The sequence below is a fragment of the Centroberyx gerrardi genome, chromosome 1, assembly GCF_048128805.1.
Source record: "Centroberyx gerrardi isolate f3 chromosome 1, fCenGer3.hap1.cur.20231027, whole genome shotgun sequence".
Classification (NCBI taxonomy): Eukaryota; Metazoa; Chordata; class Actinopteri; order Beryciformes; family Berycidae; genus Centroberyx; species Centroberyx gerrardi.
In genome coordinates this window covers 24,905,387-24,926,502 of record NC_135997.1, presented here as the reverse complement: position 1 = coordinate 24,926,502, position 21,116 = coordinate 24,905,387, and the positions used below count along the sequence as shown (strand labels likewise).

The 21,116-nt window shown below is 39.3% G+C and overlaps 1 protein-coding gene across 1 annotated transcript; it reads right to left on the bottom strand.

Moving 5' to 3' along the window:
• Positions 1-1,141: 1,141 nt before the first annotated feature.
• Positions 1,142-9,050, bottom strand: chrna5 (cholinergic receptor, nicotinic, alpha 5). Its single transcript, XM_071894352.1, has 7 exons — positions 8,963-9,050; positions 5,079-5,230; positions 4,580-4,624; positions 3,398-3,507; positions 2,835-3,012; positions 1,791-2,510; positions 1,142-1,300 (listed from the first exon to the last, which is right to left on the bottom strand). The coding sequence occupies exons 1-7, from the start codon at positions 9,048-9,050 to the stop codon at positions 1,142-1,144; spliced, it is 1,452 nt and encodes a 483-aa protein (XP_071750453.1).
• Positions 9,051-21,116: the final 12,066 nt, after the last annotated feature.

Genomic DNA, 21,116 nt, shown 5'->3' with positions numbered 1-21,116 from the left:
TGTTACCTCTATGGGTGCACTGGTATCACTGTGGCCTCGCGAAGCTGCACAGAAGTACACGGCACTGTCTGAGAGATGCAGGTCTTTTATTAGAAGAGATCCTGAGGTCCTATCAAGTTTTCTGAGTTCTATTCTCCCTGTCTTGTTCTTGAGGTCTTTGCCGAGCTTCACGTGTTTATCTGCAAGAATATTCGCTAAAAATTCTAACGACTCTCCAGGCTGCTGCTGGTACCAGGATATGTAAGGGTGATTTATGAGACTAGAATTACAGAAAAGCAGAGCCGATTCCCCAGTCTTCCTTAAATTATGCTCTGGTGTTAAAGTGATCATCTTGCCAAAGACTATGGATAATAAATAGGCAGAGAAAAAGCAGTACATGAAAAATGACATTATAATAGGTTAAAGGCGTTATCTGTAAGGTGACAGTGGAATGTGTAGGCTACGAATGTTTGCGCAGAAGCAGGAAACACAGGTCTCATTGCAAATAGGGCACCTCCCACTTATGGGACATGCTATTTCCTCATATGTGTGTCAAACATCTGTCAAACATCTAGCCACTTTGCCGTATTTATCTATTACAGGAGAAGTATTCATCATTGCGTCCTGTAACTCAAGCGGCACTGTTATCCATTTGTGAGACATTTATCTTGAATGGGCCTGCGAGTCATTGTTCTCATCATTTTGTATCTACCTGTATCAGACTCAACGTCAACTATCTACTCTATGCTATTACTGGGGTAATAACAGTAAAAGTAAATGTAAGGAATATGAATGTATTCAAATTTATTGATTTGTGAGATGTGGATAAAAATGCATAGGAAATCTTTGAATATGGAATATTTTTCAGTGGTAGAACATTCTGTTTTTTAGCATTTGAGTCCTTTCACTTATCTTCAAACTCTGATATAGTCGGATTCCGTCAAAAACTTGTTTCTCTGTGTGATGTACTCAGCATACAAGGCCCAAATTCTGCAGCTTGAACTTTAGCACAGCTGTAGTTTAAAGAATGACCGTGGATAATCAGAGCAGTCCCATATCTGAGTAGCAGTCCCTTTTAAAACATGATCAATACCTCAAATATGACCCATAGTAAGCCCTTAATGTGCTTTGCCTCTATTTGTGGTTAGCTGAACTTTGGCCTTTAGACGCTACTCTCAGCATGGTTGGGGACAATGATGTTGGCCCATTTGTAAATAACAGGGATGAAGAGTAGAGCGGAGCCCAGGATTGACACCAGGAGGAAGGCCCACAGAAACATCCGGTCCAGAACCTGGGCTACAAACTTCCAGTCTTGCACCACCTGTATCAAAAGGAACACATGTCAATCTCCACTCCTTACAATTTCCACTCCTGCAGTTCCATGTGATAATCATTGGATTTTGACAAATACTAAATAGTTATGTACAGAGACAACTTCGGGCAGGTTGTTTTGTGGTGGATTCAGTTACCAAATCTATTTTAGTGGGTAACATTTTCCAGCTCTGCATTAGACACTGGCTGCACATTTCAACCAGTAGGGGGAAATTGCTGATTTCAACCAGTAGGGGGAAATTGAGCCAGAAATACCTGAAATAGTGGTGTTATGTTTGTGAACTGACAAGGATCGATGCATTTCACCATAAAAAGTCTCATCTTTCAGTTTACAACTCAAAAATGAGTTTTAGTGTGTGGTTACACACTTTTTTTGTGCCAGCTTTTAACAAGCTAACAAAAATTTGTGTTTACTGCTACTAACCACAGTTATTACTACTTATGGATATATACAAACACAGTAAATCCAATGTACTCACCTCTCTGACCTCATTCTCTTTAACCACATGCATGGTTATATAGCGAATAGAGTCCAAAGCTGACTGCAGGTTGTGCCGGGTGTAGAGGAGAGGGGCCGACTCTGGTGCTGAACCTTTCATTGTACCCAATCCTAGCACTCCTTCCGCTCCCCCTCTCCCTGCCAGTCCTGCCTTGGTCACTCCAGCTGTGGCATAACGGTCCACATGGCTGCGCATACACAGAAGCTTAGGCAACCGATGCAGGAAAATCCTCCTCACCCAGGGCGCCATGCCGTGATGCGTTGAAGACGAGCGATGGTGGATGTTGATGGCAAAGACAGTGATGATGATGGAGAGCGTGACGAAGATCATGGTGAAGACCAGGTACTCCCCGATGAGAGGGATAACCTTTGAGGAGGAAGGGATGATCTCCTCGATGACCAGGAGGAAAACGGTGAGGGACACCAGAACCGAGGTGCAGAGGGAGATCTTCTCGCCGCCGTTGGAGGGCAAATAGAAGACGAGGATAGTGAGGAAGGACAGGCCAATGCAGGGGATGATGAGGAAGAGGGTGTAGAAGAGCGGCAACCTGCGGATGATGAAGGAGTAGGTGATGGTGGGATAGGAAGAGCTGCCATCTGTCCTCAGACCACGGCTGCCTGTGGCCTTCACTATCTCCCATTCACCGTTATCAAAATAGTCCCGCTTGTCCACGTGGAAGTCTTCCAGAAGGATGTCCACCTGTTAAATCGAGATGGGAAAATCATGTTAGTCATTATGCCTTTATGTAGGGTGGGCATTGATATGAGAGTAATGTCTGTTGTTACACTCAGTTGGCAAATAGTTGAGTTGCAGCCCATTTTGCCCAATCCATATAAGCATTACTCAAGTGTCTCAAGGCTTAAAAGTCACCTCCCCTTCATCTACATTTCCCCTTCATGATTAAATGAAATCAATTCATTAAATCAATAAGTGATCATGGCTTTTACCTGGATTCACATGGTGCATCTATTCATTGAAAGAACCAGAGTTTCTAATAAATTGTAGTGCACAGTGTAAACTAACCTGTGAGCCATCGTAGGTCCAGGAGCCAAACTTCATGGAGCAGTTCTGGAGGTCAAAGGGGAAGAAGGTGACATCAATGGTGCAGGCTGACTTGTAATTGGCCGGTGGCGTCCATGATATGGTACCGTCATACTTAACAACAGCCTTGGTGACAGTACCTTCAAAGCGGCCATCTGAACTGTTGGATAAAATAACATTTCTTTATCTACAAGATGAAAGCATTGGTCATGGTTTTTGCTCATGGCTATAAATAACTTTTATGATAGTCATTGTTATAGCTACTACACAACTGTGTCTTGGGTCTTGTGCAGAGTTGCGTGTTTCTTTTAAGGTTCTTTTAAGATAGACTATATTGAGAAATGCTTGGTTTCTCTATACATTTACAATTTTCAGATTGACTTCTTTATCACTGTAGAAGAAGTCTTTTGAGGACGTTTAGTGTACAGTAAGGCTAACATCTAAGTATGGTCATAACTACCTTTCAAATACCTTTTGTATGAATAATGAAAATGCAAAATGCATAACATGCATAGCAGTTAATTTTCATACATCATGACACATACTTATCATACAGCACAATGTCAGGGATCCAGATGGTGTCAGATGGGACTCGGATAGTTGTGATGCCCAGGTAGTCATCAGGGTTCCATCTAAGCTTCATGTCGAGCCATTCCTACGTCGAGGAAAAACCAGAAAGTCATCGCCTTCAGCTCTACATGGGAATATTATTTATGTTGTTTGTGTGCCATAAGTTCCCCTAGCATCTCATTTATCCATGGTCAATCATTTTCATTTTTTTTTTTTCTTAGGCAGTGGCGTGGTGTGCAGGCAAATACAGTATATCAACATTTACTCTGTTATTAGACTACTAACCTACAAGCCTATTTTTTTTGATTAACTTATGTTGCATAGACTTACGAAGGCTTGGGAAACATGACGTAGGTGGCAAGTACCTTTTGATAGCTCTAGAATAATGTGGGTGGGGGCTGTTTATTCTTAGAGCAGCCTGTTTTTGGTCTTTGGAAAACTTTGCTCTGTGTTATCAAAGAAAAAACTTGAGCTGAGTAACTTCCTTGTTTTTCAACAAGAAAGGTGAACACCAAATGCAGGAGCTAAGAAACAAAACGTCCAAAAAAAAAAATCCTGATATTGTTCTTTATCCACAACAACTGTGATAGATAGATGTTACCATGGCGGCCACTGCCCTTCCATCTCCTTATTTGTATGATGTAATCCATCACTGTGAAAGGCAGCAGCTGACCTCAATGACAGTGGCCGGTCTGTAGGGATAATTCGTCGGCTGCGTGGCACACAGGACACCCAAGACCATGAATAAGACTGACAGGGGCGGGGAGGGGAGGAGGCGACAGGTGGAGGCGGATGCGTGGGCACAGGGCAGGGTGACGGGCCCAAGGGAGTGAAATAGATGAGAGCTGTCAGTGAAATGTCATCAGACCAGATTAAAAAGGGGTATGGGATGGCTGGGGCGGTGGCCGACTGGCTGTCCCTCTAAATGCCATGCAAGCCAGAGTTTGCTTTAGAACATCTCCATAGCCGTGAAACAGCACTGACAGCCCTGCCTAAACAACTCTGCCTGCACACACAACTTTCGTCATGTTGTTCCCTATTTACAGCACATGGTGAGATGCAGTGCTGCCTCAATTGTTTCTGTGTGTGTGTGTGTGTGTGTGTGTATTCTCCCACAGTTATCTGGGCATTCAATAGTATGAAGTACTTCTACTTGCCTGTTTCATCCACACATTCGTTGTCATGAACTGGTTTTTTTCATTCTAGGATGGAGAAACAACAACTTAAATTAAAAAGCGACTTGAAACAGTTTTTATAGCCTTTATCTAGAGAAGCCTTTCAGTACCACCCTGCTTCACATTTATGCACTCACACACATTCACACCACAATTACACACACTCACATGCTGAAATGTATAACCATTGGAGCAATAGGGGTAAAGTGCCTTGCTTAAGGGCACTTGTTGAGGCAAGGGAGAACATTGAATTCTACCTTGACTTTCCAGTCTTTAGCCTGCTTCTCTAACCTTTGGGTTATTACTGCGCCCACATTTCACAAATATAATAAACATGTCTCATCTAAGCAACCATCAATCTCCATGCTTAGATCTGTATATTTGTGATTTCAAGTATTTTGCTTTTCAGGTGACAAACAACATACAGTGTGATCTGAAACACACCAATATCCATCAATAATCAATGCCTTTCTAAACTTACCACATCAACTAGCTGGGAGATGGCAAGTCCAAATTTCACGCGGACCGTCTCATTTAGGTATTCCACTGGACGAACCCATTTCTGGTAGTTTCTGAAGAGGTATTTTAACAACTTGTCCTCTGTTTTTGCATAGGAGGAGAGTTTTGGGATCCCTAGAGAGGTGTGGAAATACAGATACTATTAAACTTGTAACAACACATGAGCTTGTTCAGCAAAGACCACATGACACCTTTGATTCATAGTCCCTGGCGCCTGGAGCCTTGTTAATACCTCCATCAATAGCATTGCTCTCAAACAGCGCAGCACTCATCCCTGGCCTTACCACAGTATCCATGTCTACAGCTGAAGAAACCTAACATTAACCCAAACACACACTGAATATGCACTGCAGTTGGGAATCACCCTCAACCATTCTATGGAGGAAAGCCTGGAAATCAATTTCACAATGATTATATTTGACAACTGTCTTCTATCCAACTCTATGCAATTTCAGCAATATTCTCAAGGTTTGCACTACACAGAGATGACAGGCTTCTATTTGCTGGTTCATTTCCTCAGTAACTGACTGACTCATTCTCAGAGGGGAGAAGATTGAATGTGACTGTTGTTGTGTGTGGGATTTATTCAGTGTCAAGTTTGCATGCTTTTACATAATTTGGCTGCTTGTCTGTCTCCATCCAGAGCTAGTAGCCTATGTTATGGCTTAAAAATCCTTTTAAACCTTTCTCTTCCCCTTTATCTACATCAACCCATCATGATGAGGGGGGATTTAATTGATGAAATCAGTAAAATGTTATAGGTTTTATTTGGGTACATGTGGTCGGTCTGTTTAATTGAAAGAGCAGGTTTTTCCAGTATTTTCAATACTCAGTGTAGATCAGATATTAGTCACAGAGACTGTGGAGTCCTCTTGTGTGTCAAGGACAGTGGGGTGTTCCCTGGCAGTCTGATTTATAGAGATCACATGTAAATGCTCCTCCATTGATCAATGCAGGCAGCTTTCATTCAATAAAACATGCGTTGACCAGGTGACAGGACATGCAGTTTAGCATTAAAAGCAGGGTGTTAAGACTTCAGGATGTTAAGATCCATCGTTTCACACAGCAATACCTCAGCCTAAATGAGAGCAGGCAAACTGCTTCATTGTTTTACTGAAGTAGAGTTCTATAGTGCAGAAATATTGATTACATTTTGAATGACGCACAAGTTCTTACAGCCCGCTCTTTAAATCATTCCCCACGATGGTTATGAGCTTCTTTATGGGTGGAGAATGTGGTTGGAAATCCACCTCAGGGATGACAGAGGCAACAAACACTAATGCCATGGTGTCACCCTCTCAGGCTGCGGATCAATAGAAATGAGGCTGCAACGTCCTCAATCAATGACTGTGTGATCAGCAGATTCATCATCTCTTCTGCTTCTCTCCCACTATCACCAGCATCTTGCCTGGCTGAAAAGCATACTGCAGAATCTGATGTTTGGCCTCCAATGCTAGCGTTGGTGACAATAAAAAATTAATTCACAATTCAACTTATCTGTTTTAGGGAGTCTCGCAGCTATGTATCTGAAATAAACTGTTCTTCACATTTTATTAAAATATAAGACTAAGATAGCAACAGTTTAAAAATGCCTATAGAGCCGACATTTAAAATTTAAGTCTTAAAGGGAAATTCCACATTTGGATTCACTGTTACATATCATCAATCTGTGATGTTCGGTGCATTCCAGGTCTTATTTTGTATTGTAATCTACCTTTATGTTGTACCCTTTCCCTCAACCTATCTCATCTACTTCTACTTCAGTTAGTGATTTCCCACATTTCCCAGAATGACTTTCACATCCCCCAGAGAACCTGCCTGGACTTGTTGCATCCAGTCATTGGTTTTAGGTGTAGGAGGAGAGCAATACCATTAGGGATAGCGGTAGTGATAGTAACAGCAAGAGAGGGAGTTTTTCCAATTGAGAAAAAGTGTGAGTCGTGCCCCTTACTCACAACGCAACATGTCTTGTGGCTGCATTGCATTCTGGTCTATTGAGGCTACTGTCGGTGGAGAAATTGGTGTCACTGACTCTTCTATGATGGATTTCTCACAGTATGATTGCTGAGCATCGGTGCAAAATGAAGAAGCCCTTTCTCTTCAGTTCTGAGGGACTGACACCAAGACCTGATGTTTACCATTGATGTTTAAATTTAGATTAATTTTTTTCTCCTATTAAAGTGCATTGTAGCTGTGCTGGAAATATCTGGCCACTTATCACGGGAATAAGAATTATACACCACCAAACAACAAAATGGACCCAATGGACCCAGGAATGCAATGTATCAATAGTTGTATTAACAGTGTTTAAGTGATGTGTTTTCCTTAAATAGAGGGGCATTTAGTGCTGAATAAATAACATGAATTAACATTTCCTCATTCCTACTTTTTCAAGGAGACGTGAGTCAACACTTGTCTGTGGTCTGCTAGCAGCCACATATTGTTGCACTGTAATGCTTCACTCTAATTCAGCTAGCTAACAAAGAGAAATGCTTCGTGGAGTTCCACAGTCATCAATGAGCCTATTTCTCAACGGGGACTGAGATGTTAGCCTGCGCTCCAGTTTGCAGTGGTGCCACTAAAGGGAAAATCCACCCTACAACATAATTCACATAGTTTATTTTCTATGATTATGAGCAGTTTAGTCTTGATTTGTCAATATGAACCAGTCTTTCCAGTACATAGGGGGCTATGTGTGTATTAGAAAAAAATAACTGTGTAGCCTATTAGAAAATAGAAGTGATATGTCATGAAAAAGAGTTTCCAAAATCTTGAAACAAGACAACCAAGACTCTCTATGATTCCATCAAGAAATAAAGTTTGGAGCTCCCATAATGACACTGACTTTATGGGAACATTACTACATTTTTTCTGATTCTTACTAATTTCAAATTCACACTCTTCATACTCGTTTACTTATGTCTTATTTAATTCAGCAAGTTGATGAAAAACACCATCTTATGTACAGCAGTGGCCAAGGGGAGAGGTTGCAATGGGAGGAAAGGTTACACACCTTCCATTCACCAAGTTGCTTCACTATCACCGCCTACTTGATAGCACTAGAATTAAGCAAAGTTGATGGGATGCTAAACCCTAGACCACTTTTGTGGGTTTGATGCCATCCAATGGTTAAAAGTGTGCTATTGCAATTGCCATCTGCTATTGGCTGATCTCTGTTGCCAGGTGATGTCACTTGCTATTGTGTCTTACATGGCAGCAAACCCACAAAAGTGGTCTAGGGTGTAGTTACTCTTAAAGTCTCTAACAAACACTATGAATCTGCAAAATCAGTCTCCCATTAATTTCGACTGGATAAGCTCCAGGTTTTGTCTCTTGATCACATCACCTGTTAGAGATTTGGTTGGTGGGTTTATGGCTTTTAGGAGAGAGCTGTTTTGTTTAGACCCCCTTTTGGGTGGTCTTTCACTCATGGACTATTAGAAATCTGTGTTGCTCCTTCAATGGCTGAATATTGTAGTTCAGGAATACTGAATATTGAGCTCCATTGCCGTGACTTCCATGCAGCACAGTTTTGCATTCCACATTAATTGCCCTAAAATGGACACTTGGTGGTATGCTTTGCTGGGCCTGCACAAAGGTAAAATTAGGTTTGAGACACTAAGTGGTCACGCTGACACTAATTGCTTATTTGTTTGCACAATTTACTTTGAACTGGCGAGCTCTCTTGACTATCTCTTCTCTGTCCATCTGCCAATTTCCACTTCCTCTGTCTCTCGATCTGCTAGTGTCCATCTTAATCCCTATGCCATCCATCACACTGAGAGTGTCTATTGTATTCCATTGTGGCAGTTTGATGAGGCAGTTCCAGTTGGTAGGATAACTTACGCAATGAGTGGCACAGGTGGCAACAGCACAACAACGGCAGCAGCAGCAGCAGGGCAAGAGAGGTGGCTGCCCCTCCTGCTCTCAGCATGATATCAGAGGTGGCACCAGATCCACACAGCTGGTCCCTCGGGCATCACAGAACTGGAACCTAAAAATTCAGAAACAACATCCATGTCATTGTGTACATCAGGAAAAGCATAGGCAATCTAACATCAGTGCTGTATAGCTCAATTGGTAGAGCATGGCACTGCCTTGGTCTGAAGGTTCTGCAAGGCACTTTGCATAAAAGCATCCAACAAATGGCATAGTGAATAGGCTGTGTAGCATGTAGCAAAAAACATTCTAGGAATACTCAATAACAAAATGGTGTAAACACACACATGCAAAAACAACCACGCATTTGAATGGACGTTTTATCTCACACCTTCTGCAGACAACATTCTGCACAAGTAAATACACGCCTTCCTCACCTTACTAACCTTACACACAAGGCGGGATAATGATTACATGCGTGCGTCACATACAAGCATGCACATACATACATGTATACATATGTTCACCTGTTCTGAGTCTCTGCCATTCACACACAATCCAGGGTGGTGGTGGGAGTCTTGACGACAGCGACAGTGCTGCTCTAGTGCTCCTCCATTCCGTGCAGGTTCTCTCCCTTGCCTCATACAGATGCCGCTTCAGTCCCTGCTGCCTCCAAATGTGCAGCAGGCAACACATTCTCATCTCCTCCTCCTCCTCCTCCTCCTCCTCCTCCTTCAGAAAGCCAGCCCGGCCCCCCACCCCCTCTCCCCCCCTCCCGCTTTCCCCAGTCTCCCAGAGGAGTGTGGTCACTAATCACAGGCAGGCATCGCCGTCCCCTCCTTGCAGCCACCTCACTGCCTCTCCACAGCCTCGTGAAAGAGGCAGCCCTGCTGCACAAATTCTACCTTGCATTCATATTACATTTTCTATGTTATCCATCCTTTACAGCTGTTTACATGCTGCCTCCCTTTCTCTCTCTCTCTCTCTCTCTCTCTCTCTCTCTCTCTCTCTCTATCTATCTCTCTCTCTATCTCTCTTTGTGTGCCTGCCTCCATGACAGCATATTATGGGACCCAGAGATGCTGTATGGAGGGGAGAAAAAAAAAATCAATATCCAGAATGTCTTGGAATTCAATTTGTGAAATTCCTTGTTTTATTTGTTTTGTTTTTGTTCTACTGCCCTTTACTTTGCAACCCTATTTTCAAAAGTGGCATACAAATACTAGGTTCATGTATTTATATATATTTTTTTATTTTTGTTTCTTCATTCATGTGTGGAGCTTTGATAATATTGTACTGTATAATATACTTAGGAGAAATGTTAATATTTTTGAGTGTGTTGTATGCAAGATAAATGAATACCAACTGAGAATTGCATGTAAAGCTATAGGTACAAGTATGAGATTTCTACATTGTATATTTGTAAAATTAAAAAGCCTTTGAGCAACCTTTGGGGATTCTTCAGATTGCTACCATAAGAGAACCAAATATTAATCCATGACAAACCCCTGCTTGAAATAACCTATTGATAGGGTGACTAAAAGAGCTTAGCTGAGCTTAGCTAAAACCATTCTTGATATTCTTGTTCCTAATGAATGATTATGATAGCCTCAATCGAACAAGCTGCCCTCCTAATATTGCTTGGAAGACATACAGCATGTGTAAATTTCTCCCTATATTTATCCGGGAACCTGTGAAAAGGGTTGTGTCTAAAAAGGTACCTAAAATAACCTTATATGTGTAATTAAATGCTCAGAAATTATTCTTAATTTGCTGGTATGGAACTCCTTCAAACTTATTTTTTCTTACTTTTTTTTTTTTTTTTTTTCAAAAAGAGTGAAGAAGGTTCTAAAAGGAAGGAAAATGAAAGAGTGGCTTTTTATTTAGAGTGGGCTTCTTCTCCTCTACCTTCTCCCTCTCTAAATGTGATGGTGGGGTCAGATACTGAAAGTTAATCTCTGACCTGTGCCATTAGACTGCACTCTATGTTGGCATACTCTAACACTAACACTAACAATAACTCTAACACTAACTCTAACACTAACACTAACACTATCACTAACACTAACACTAACACTAACACTAACACTAACACAACTCTACCACTCTAACAACATAAGCTTTCTGTGCATGGATGGATCTTTGCACCTTGTGGCTCCAGAACAAGCATGAGCTATACCCACCACCTCCCACTGCTCTAGTCATCACATTTCAATACATTTATATTCATATTTTAGCCGATGCTGTCATCTGGAGCGACTTACACTGTGTGTAACAGTGATGGTGACATGACATTTACCCAGCTGTCATCAAAAGACACAAAACTGTTCTATTTACAGTACAAAAGCTAGCACAAACCATACATCAACCCCTTCCAGCCCACCCTGTCAGATACAGCAGGTCATCCAATATCATATATTGAAAATAAACAATTTAATATGCAAAGTATACAGTAGGCGGGCAACTACAGAGCAAACATGGCAATCTCACACTATCGAATCATCACAAAATGAGAAAACAGAGACAGGAGTGTCAGGGTTCCAGTTGGTAAGCCATATATGTATGTATGTCTTTTTCTATAATAGTCTATCAGACTTGTGTATGTTGCTGGTTTTACACATACAGTGAGCAAAGATTATATTAATTATAGGGAGGATTACTATATAGGATTTAGAATTATAGGATTAGGGTAGTATGGGAAGGGTAGGATTAGGGTAATTATAGGATAAAATAGAATTATAGGAAGGATTAATATATATTAATTGTAGGAACACCTTCATAATGTTTTTGTTTTACCCTACTTTTTTGCACAATCCATGTCTCAATGATCATTCTTTAATATGTCTCCTCCCCTTAAAGCTACTAGAATTTTAAACTTGATGACTTTAGCGACCCCTTGAGTCCCTTAGTGGTAGAACTTTGCATCAGCTGTCAAAGACAACTCTCCACCCATATCATATCATATCACATCATATTGTATCGTATCGTATCGTATCGTATCGTATCGTATCGTATCGTATCACATCACATCACATCACATCACATCACATCACATCACATCATAATCACATCATAATCACATCACATCGTATCGTATCACATCACATCACATCACATCACATCACATCACATCACATCACATCACATCATAATCACATCATAATCACATCATAATCACATCACATCGTATTGTATCGTATTGTATCGCATCACATCACATCACATCACATCACATCACATCACATCACATCACATCATAATCACATCACATCACATCACATCACATCATAATCACATCACATCACATCACATCACATCACATCACATCACATCACATCATAATCACATCACATCATAATCACATCATAATCACATCACATCACATCACATCACATCACATCATAATCACATCATAATCACATCACATCGTATTGTATCGTATCACATCACATCACATCACATCACATCACATCACATCATACCATAATCACATCACATCACATCACATCACATCACATCACATCATAATCACATCACATCACATCACATCACATCACATCACATCACATCACATCACATCATAATCACATCATAATCACATCACATCACATCACATCACATCACATCACATCACATCACATCATAATCACATCACATCACATCACATCACATCACATCACATCACATCACATCATAATCACATCATAATCACATCATAATCACATCACATCACATCACATCGTATTGTATCGCATCGCATCACATCACATCACATCACATCACATCACATCACATCACATCACATCACATCACATCATAATCACATCACATCACATCACACCACATCACATCATAATCACATCACATCACATCACATCACATCACATCACATCACATCGTATCGTATCACATCACATCACATCACATCACATCACAATCACATCATAATCACATCACATCACATCACATCATAATCACACCACATCACATCATAATCACATCATAATCACATCACATCATAATCACATCACATCACAATCACATCATAATCACATCACATCGTATCGTATCACATCACATCACATCACATCACATCACATCACATCACATCACATCACATCATATTTTGGTTGAGGCTCCTACATTGTGCCGTAAGTCAGTCACACATTTCCGCCAAATAATACCTGACACAGGGACATATAGAATAAAAATCTAGAAAGCAACACATAAAATAAACCAATTTTCACCGTGATGGTCTCATTTGTCTAAAGCCATTATACTATACTATCAAAATGTATTTGGGAATAATATATTGAGCTAAATATTCTACACGTAGGGGCTTTAAATAACATCTTTGGATTTAACATATGGATTCAATAAGGGATCATAACAGTTAACAAATAACAGTTACTTAATGCACTTTTGGCTATCCTGAAATAAAGATAAGATAGGATGGTATTGGTGGATTTAGGCTTTGTTTCCGTAATGGCAATTTTTGTCGTTATGGCTTTTGAGATAAGATAGGATGAGCAGTTAGGATTTTATTTTAGTCTAGTCTAGTCTTGTTTATTTATATAGCCCTTTATCACAGCCAAGTCTTAAAGGGATTTACATACCATCATATACCATACTACAACATACATATACATACTATATACGACATACTACATATTTTGTAATGAAGCCTCAGGACTTTTCCATTGCAATTATCTCTCACTGAGATCAGGAGCCTCATTAATAAATTATTCTTACGCACAAATTTTGTGCTTGCATCCAAATCCAACGCAAATATGTGACTTATCTTGGTGTCAGCTTCAGCCTTTTGTACTATTTTCTCCAGGGGGTTCTGCTATTCCAAAAGCCAATTTGAATACTATTTTTATAATATATTTTTATTTATCATATTCTTTGAATTCTATGTAATCAAGTATGATTGAGATATGACAATTCACAAATGATTTGACATTCAAGAAATTCAGAATTTATACTAATCCATCAATCTGGTTATATTAACAAACACACACACACACACACACACACACAGAGTTATAGCTTGGAGCTATTAAGTTATTTGCTTTATGCATTGTGATTGATGTCAATGAGCTGATTGATTGATTTGTCACACAACAAAAGCTTCATATGCATTTGAAATTGTTTTCATAAATTTCAACATCAAAAGTAATGTAGAAATACTGGTATTATCCAGAGTGACTCATACATAGTTTGATTTTATATATAGACATATATTGTATATACAGTATATAGTTTTGTGAAGTGAGCCCCCTAGTGATTGCAGTATGTAACACAACTTTGAGTTGGCCTCTCCCTTCTGAGGAAGGAGAGGCTTTAAAGTGAGAGTTTTTTTTCTGTTTTTTTTTACCCAAATTGCTGGTCACAATTGAAATAAAAATCGACATGTCTAATTAATGCCCACAAGTCTGAAAGACCACATTAAAATAATAATGTCATTTGATGCTGAAGCATGTTGAAGAAACATGTTTAAGATGAAGTCATTTATGTGACTGAGTAGTTCCATGGCCCTTGTGCTTTTGAAACCTATTAGAAAGCCATTGTATAATTTAAGAGGTTTGTTGCCAGCAATGAGAAAATGAGCATTCCCTCCTAAAAAAAAAAAGATTTTTGTAAATACATGTTTTTTATCTGACAGCAGTGTCATGTGTCAGAAGGAAACTTGTTATGCATCAGGCTATTTATGAGTATCTACAGGAGAGGAGAGAGAGATTTCTGCTTAGTGCTGCTTTCTACAATGTTTAATACAGAAGAAACACAATCACAACATCAGCGCCTACAGTATTTAAAAAGAATTGAGTGTTCAAAATATTAGACACACATGCACTTTTCATTAAATAGGCTGACAACAAGAATCTAACTGATTTCACCAGTAAAATCCACTTCAACCAAGACTCAGATAATGGAGAGGAGACGGGTTCAAGAGGAATTTTTAAGCCTTAAGGCAGTTGAGACCTGGATGACATAGTGGGGGACCGGAGTTCACGCAGAGTTCAAGCACTTTGTCCTCCCTGTGGAGGGGGGAAAGTGAAAAGTGAATTTTCCCTTCTGGTATGAATAAAGTATCCATGTGAAAATGTGATGCATGAGGAAATTCTCTTTTTGCTTCCCTCCTTCCACAAGGAGTTCAGGAAAAAAAAAATCAGGTGCAACTCAATTTTAGGAAGATGGTCCTAATATTTTGTACAATGAGCTTGGAAGCAGTTTCTTCTTCAGGACTACTAGGAACATCGCTGTCTGTGATAGTACAGAGCACAGATGTTCCACCGCCACCACAGTTCCAGAAAAATTCCTCTACCGTTGATTTTAAACATAGAGATTTCCGTATTCTCTTCAGACAGCTGTGACTGTGGATTGAGCAAAAATGATGGTGCAACATAGGAAGGCGTCCAATTATTTTGTGCATTGAATGAACAGTAGGTAACTATGATCAGGTGGTCAGTGCTGGGGGGATCTGGAGTGTTTCCTTTTGAATGACTTGGCATACAAACATTCTGCACTGGGCCTTGCAGCTGCATCGTCTGTGGACAAAAAGGACAGACAGTTAAATATTCAGGCCCAGCGCATTCTCCATTTTGAGGTTCATATGTGTTTATTCTTAGCTCCTTTTCTGTTTACCGGTCTACATGACAGTTTCTGTGATAGACAGCTCCTGTGAGACAGAGTCAGCCACACACTGTTGTCAGTCACGTCTGTGCATGACAAAGGCCTGCTGCCACAAATAAAGATGCGCATCGCTCACACAAATAGAAAAACCTCTGATGTGAAGTGAAAAGGCAGCATCGTGCTGTGTAACAGCTTCTAAGATGGTAACTGTAACATATCATGTTTGATCATCTTCATTCATTTTGCCCATGTTGCCTTGTGGTCAGAGTGTTGCTTGGCCTGCCTTGAACAACACAACAAACAAACATGACTTATGAAATATAGTATGCACAACGTTGTTACCCCAAAAGATTCTATCTAACCCCCGCCCCAAAAAACGAAAAAAAAAAAAACGGTACATGAGTGGACATGCTAACTGGGCCTTTATATCTACAGTGTACAAAAGTATTGCATTTGATAATAACTATAAATTTTACAGTACCTTCTGAATTCAAAATTTGTCAGTCAAAACTTGTCAGTAGGCAAAGCTTTCATCAATGTTATGGTACACACCTTCATTCTCATCTGCATATTAGAAAGTTAAAGTCATTTATATGCCCTACAGAATGCAGGAAGAAAAAACAAACTTCCACTGCTTCAGTAACAACACTGAACACTAGCTAACCACACAGTGGAATTACAACATAAAGCTTTATGGGGAGGGTGGGGGTCGTCACTTACCTGCTTCACTGTTGCCACTGAAAGAGTCCTCCTCAATCACAATGTTCTGATACCTGAGAGGTAAATGATGTCAGTGAATCAGTCAGCTGAACAATAATAATAACTATAACCAAATATATTCATCACACGTAATAAATACAATGCCATTATATCAACAATTCTGCTGTATAGATCATCAACACAGGCTCAGGCCTGGTTAGCACTAGCAATTCCAATAAAACTTATTGCATAACAAAACATTGTCATAGGCACTTGTACAGTTATTCAGACAATGTGGAATAGTTAGTTAAAGGAGGTTGAAATGTATCCAATAAAAACCTGAAAGGTGATACAGAGTTTTCTTCCGTTTCCACAAGCTAGAGTGTAAAACAAAGTGTCCTTTTCAACACATCTGTGTCTAGTTTTAGATGAAACACATGTGTACTGTTTTCAATAAATATACAGCATGTCAGCAGCAGAAAATATTGATACACATGTGTTGAAAAGTATCACAAACGTGTCGTCCCAAACTAGCCAAGTGGATGTGTTGAAAATGACACATCCTTTTTAACAATGTGTTTGAACAGTCAATAGCATTTTGTCTGCCGACCCATTTTATCTTTCATTACATTTAATAGAATTCAGTCCGTTTCATTATTTAACATATTTCATTATTTCTTATGGTATTATGATACCTGTTTGATATTACACATTAAAATATTCCTTCCTCACCATGTGCTCAAAAGTAATGCTAAAGTAATAATTAGTATTATCAATTATTTATATTCCTTACCCCGCTTCCTCCTCCAAGCTGAAAGTTTCCCCTGACAATTAAAAAATGAGATAGTAAAATGAATAAATGTGAATCCAGGTAAAAGCTACGATCCTTTAGTCATTTCACCTTTTATCCACTTCAGTGATGAAAGTGAGATTAATTGGAGGAGATAGGATGAAGAAGGAGCTTTAACTCAAAATTAGGAAAGTGTCCCTAATGTTTTGTGTAGTGAGTGTATATCTTGGGAGATGAGTTTTAGCAGTAAAACAGAACACAACTTAACCAGATCAAGTTTGCTTTCTAAGTTGTAATATACAAATGAATTAGAACATCCACAGAGTATGCATTTACTGTATTTCTGTTTGCAACATACCGTTGTATGCTCCATCTGTCTGTCTCTGATGTTCCTCTAACATGTCATTATTTGCCTGCTGGAGTGGTACACTAGAAAAAAGTACAATTTAAGGAATACACAGAGTGTTTGGCAGATACAGTAAGCTCTTTAGTCAGTAGCAGATTCACCTGTGTGTCCAGTATGTATTTAGTTTACTATGTTGGATGCTAATTTTGCATCATCTGGAGAAATGCTGTAGCACACAAAATACTGAGAAACTACAATTAATCTTCTTGTCACATGACTGTAAGTTGATCAAAGAGCTTATTTGCTGAAAAGTTTGTGTATTCCTTCAAGTATTGACATTTCACAACATTCAAGTCTGTTCAAAACTCACCATTGTTTGCACGAAGTTGAGTACCCTGTTAAAATAGAGTGAACATCATTTCTAAGTGATGGTAAACACATACAGTATATGTTAAAGCTCATATTTTGGCACATTTTTGGAAGTGGATAAGCTAGTGTCATAAAGAATAAAAATGACATGGGAATACCACTCAACTGAAGAATTCATAAATGTTATTATATATTCCTCTGCATAAATAGGAGAAGTAAGACTTGTACCTGTGGTGTTATCAACATAAAAAATCTGGATCTCCACAGAGTTTTATGGCCCCAGAGGATATTTTTGTGTTTTTATATCCATATAAACTTTATTCAACATAAGTGTTATCAGTTCTGACCAAACAATGTACCTTTATCACCAGAAAAAAAAAACCTTTGGGAGTTGCTCATGTTCACAAATATTGATTCGAATGTCTTGAACTACAACAATAACATATATGAAATCTGGTATTTTCCTTTAGATTCCATCGCCTGACCTTGTTTGTTGAGCCACCATATGAGACTCAGAACCAACAGTAACATCAGGGGTATCACTGTACAAGTGACAATCACTCGGCTGACCCAATTCACTGGAAAGCAAAACAGACATGTCAGAGAGAAATGTTCCTGCGGCAAAACGCAATTTTGAAGTTTTGTTCCGATACCTACTGTTTGCAATAAACGCATTTATTGCATTTTATTGCAAAACTTAATTGTATCATGTACTCAGTGATTGATATCCTCACCTCTGACATGAAGAAACACATTGTTATTTCCATAGAGTTGCTTGTGGATGCATTTTGATGGCAGGACCACACAGCTGTAATGACCCGAATCCTTCATGATGGCACCTTGGATGGTGAAAGTTGCCTCCATCCGCGTCACATTAAACGCCTGCACTTGGATTATGGTCCCATTTTTGCTTAGGTAAGAGTGAATCAGGTGACTCTCACAGGGTGTTTGCAGGATGTCTGAAACGGTACATCTGAATTCAGTATCTTCTCCCTCATTGACTGTGGATGGTCCAGCTACTGAAATGTCTGCGGGGAGAAAATTGGCTGCATGACAGAGGGAGAAAAGGAATAGAGAGTGATGAAACTGTCATATGCTTTGATAGGAATAAATGGTCAAATGTGTCCGTAGTAAAATATACAGCATAATGTCCATTGCCACATAACAGAATGGAGAAGCATTGCTTGGGTCAATGACAATAAACAAGGCGCTGAGAAGATGCTTGAATAACATCCAAAATTGTGTAAAAACTCCAAAGTTTTGTTCCTGTAAAATACAATGTTGTTATATTCTACACACAATGATGGCATTTCACTAAAAAGAAGATCCTTACCCATCACCAGAATTGGAATCATGTTGTCTCCTCTCTTGGTTACGTCAGAGGGTGAATATTCATTTTTGGAGTAAACACAGCTATAATTTCCACTGTGTTTGGTCTCAACTCTGCGTATGGTGAAAGTCGTATCAGTTTCTTGCTCTCTCTGTATCTGTTCCTTGATTCCGAGGTTATCCTTACACAAATAAACATGAACCGTTATGGGTTGTTTCTTGAACCCGAATGTGCTGCAGGTTACTGTAAGGTCACTGTCCTCATGTACAATTTTCTCTGGGGTCAAGATCCTTGCAGGGAAAATATCTGAAATATTGATTGGCAGGAATAGAGAGAGACAGAGTATTAGTAAATGTTACAATGCACTAGTCATAGAAGATTAATATAGTGTTTTAGGTTCTGTGACACTTTACTTGTTCATTATGTTGAGTAATGCTGAATATACCCACATATCCATAGTTAACTCTAATGATGAATGAACTTTAGCTCACCGTTAGTTTGGCTTATGACCTCTTTTGCCAAAGTGCCTTAAAGAAAAAATAAGTAAAATTAATCCTGTCTGTTTTAACTTAACACACCACATTTTGTTTAAAATTAAAACAATTCATAGTTCAATGTTGTAGTCAAAATACTCACACAGGAGAAGGGTGATGATGCTCATGATTATATGCAATGTGAGGCCCTTAGACTGACTCAACAGCATACTTTGTTTGCCACAAGTAACGTGCTATAATAAGCTCAGGTTCTCAGTAATGTTGTAGAAACTAAGAGAAAGCTCAAAGTGGAAACGGAGGAAAGTATAATTGACAACTTCCTGCACGCTGTGCTGAAACAGTCATCAAATATAACGACACTAACCAAACGTCATTTGTGGTGGCTGGTGGAAACTGAAGAGTTTTGTTACAAATGAAATATCAAGTTTAAAAAAAAAATAATGTCTGCTTTTAGCAAATGATTGTTGGCATGAAAGTAAAAGTCACTAGGTAATATTTTTAAGCCATCATAAAACATTTGCTTGAAAAACATAGACTGTTTAGAGGAAGCAACCATCTGTGTTTTTTTGAAATATGGAGCATTGCACAATAACAGTTTTTTCCACCTAAATGGATGGATAATATTTTGGAGGGAAACCTTTCAATTACTCCTATGTTGGCTCAGCTGGTGTGATACAGTATGTTAATATGTAACGTTGCTCTCTTGAGTTGCATGGCAGTTTTAGCAGGAATTAAACCCTCAAGAGACACAAAGAAACACGTCCCAGACAAAACCTTGACTGATATCTTGAGAAGCTTGACCATATTGTCCTTTATACAGTATCTGCTTAGGAGATCTCCTGCAGCTCAGCCAAACGACTTCTGAGTGAGCTTTAATTAAATTCATTAGCCAGGGGTTTCTTATCAGATGTGACAGGAAGCTCGTATCTGTCTGTGCTTCCCTGCCAGCATTCAATTAATTTGGGTTTGGTTTCCCTGTAGTCGCAGATCCTGCCATCTGCACTGATTTCTTTTAGTAGTAGAATGTGAATCATTGACATACTGACAACAGCAGTTCAACCAGACTCAGTTCATGATCCTTACCATTTGACAGTCTGTTCACAGAAGAGACAAAGTTAAAATGGCCAACATGACAAGCTGACAAAAAATACAAAGCAGATTCACCAGCAATCTAAAAACATGGTGTAAGTATGGGAATCTATGAGCAGGAGATGAGTATGTTTCTGTCACATAGCCCCACCTCTTCGTGTGTATCTTTACTGTAGATTCAGCGTCTTTGATGACATTTCTTTACATAGTTACTTCACACTATCTAAAACATTTTAGTTCTTATATTTATGCTCTATTTTATCAGGATATCCCCTTCTCCTGTGGTGATTCACTGTAAAACTCCTTTTCCTCAGTATAAGCTAAAGCAAAATGAAAGACAATCGGAGGAAATAAATAATATAAGATAT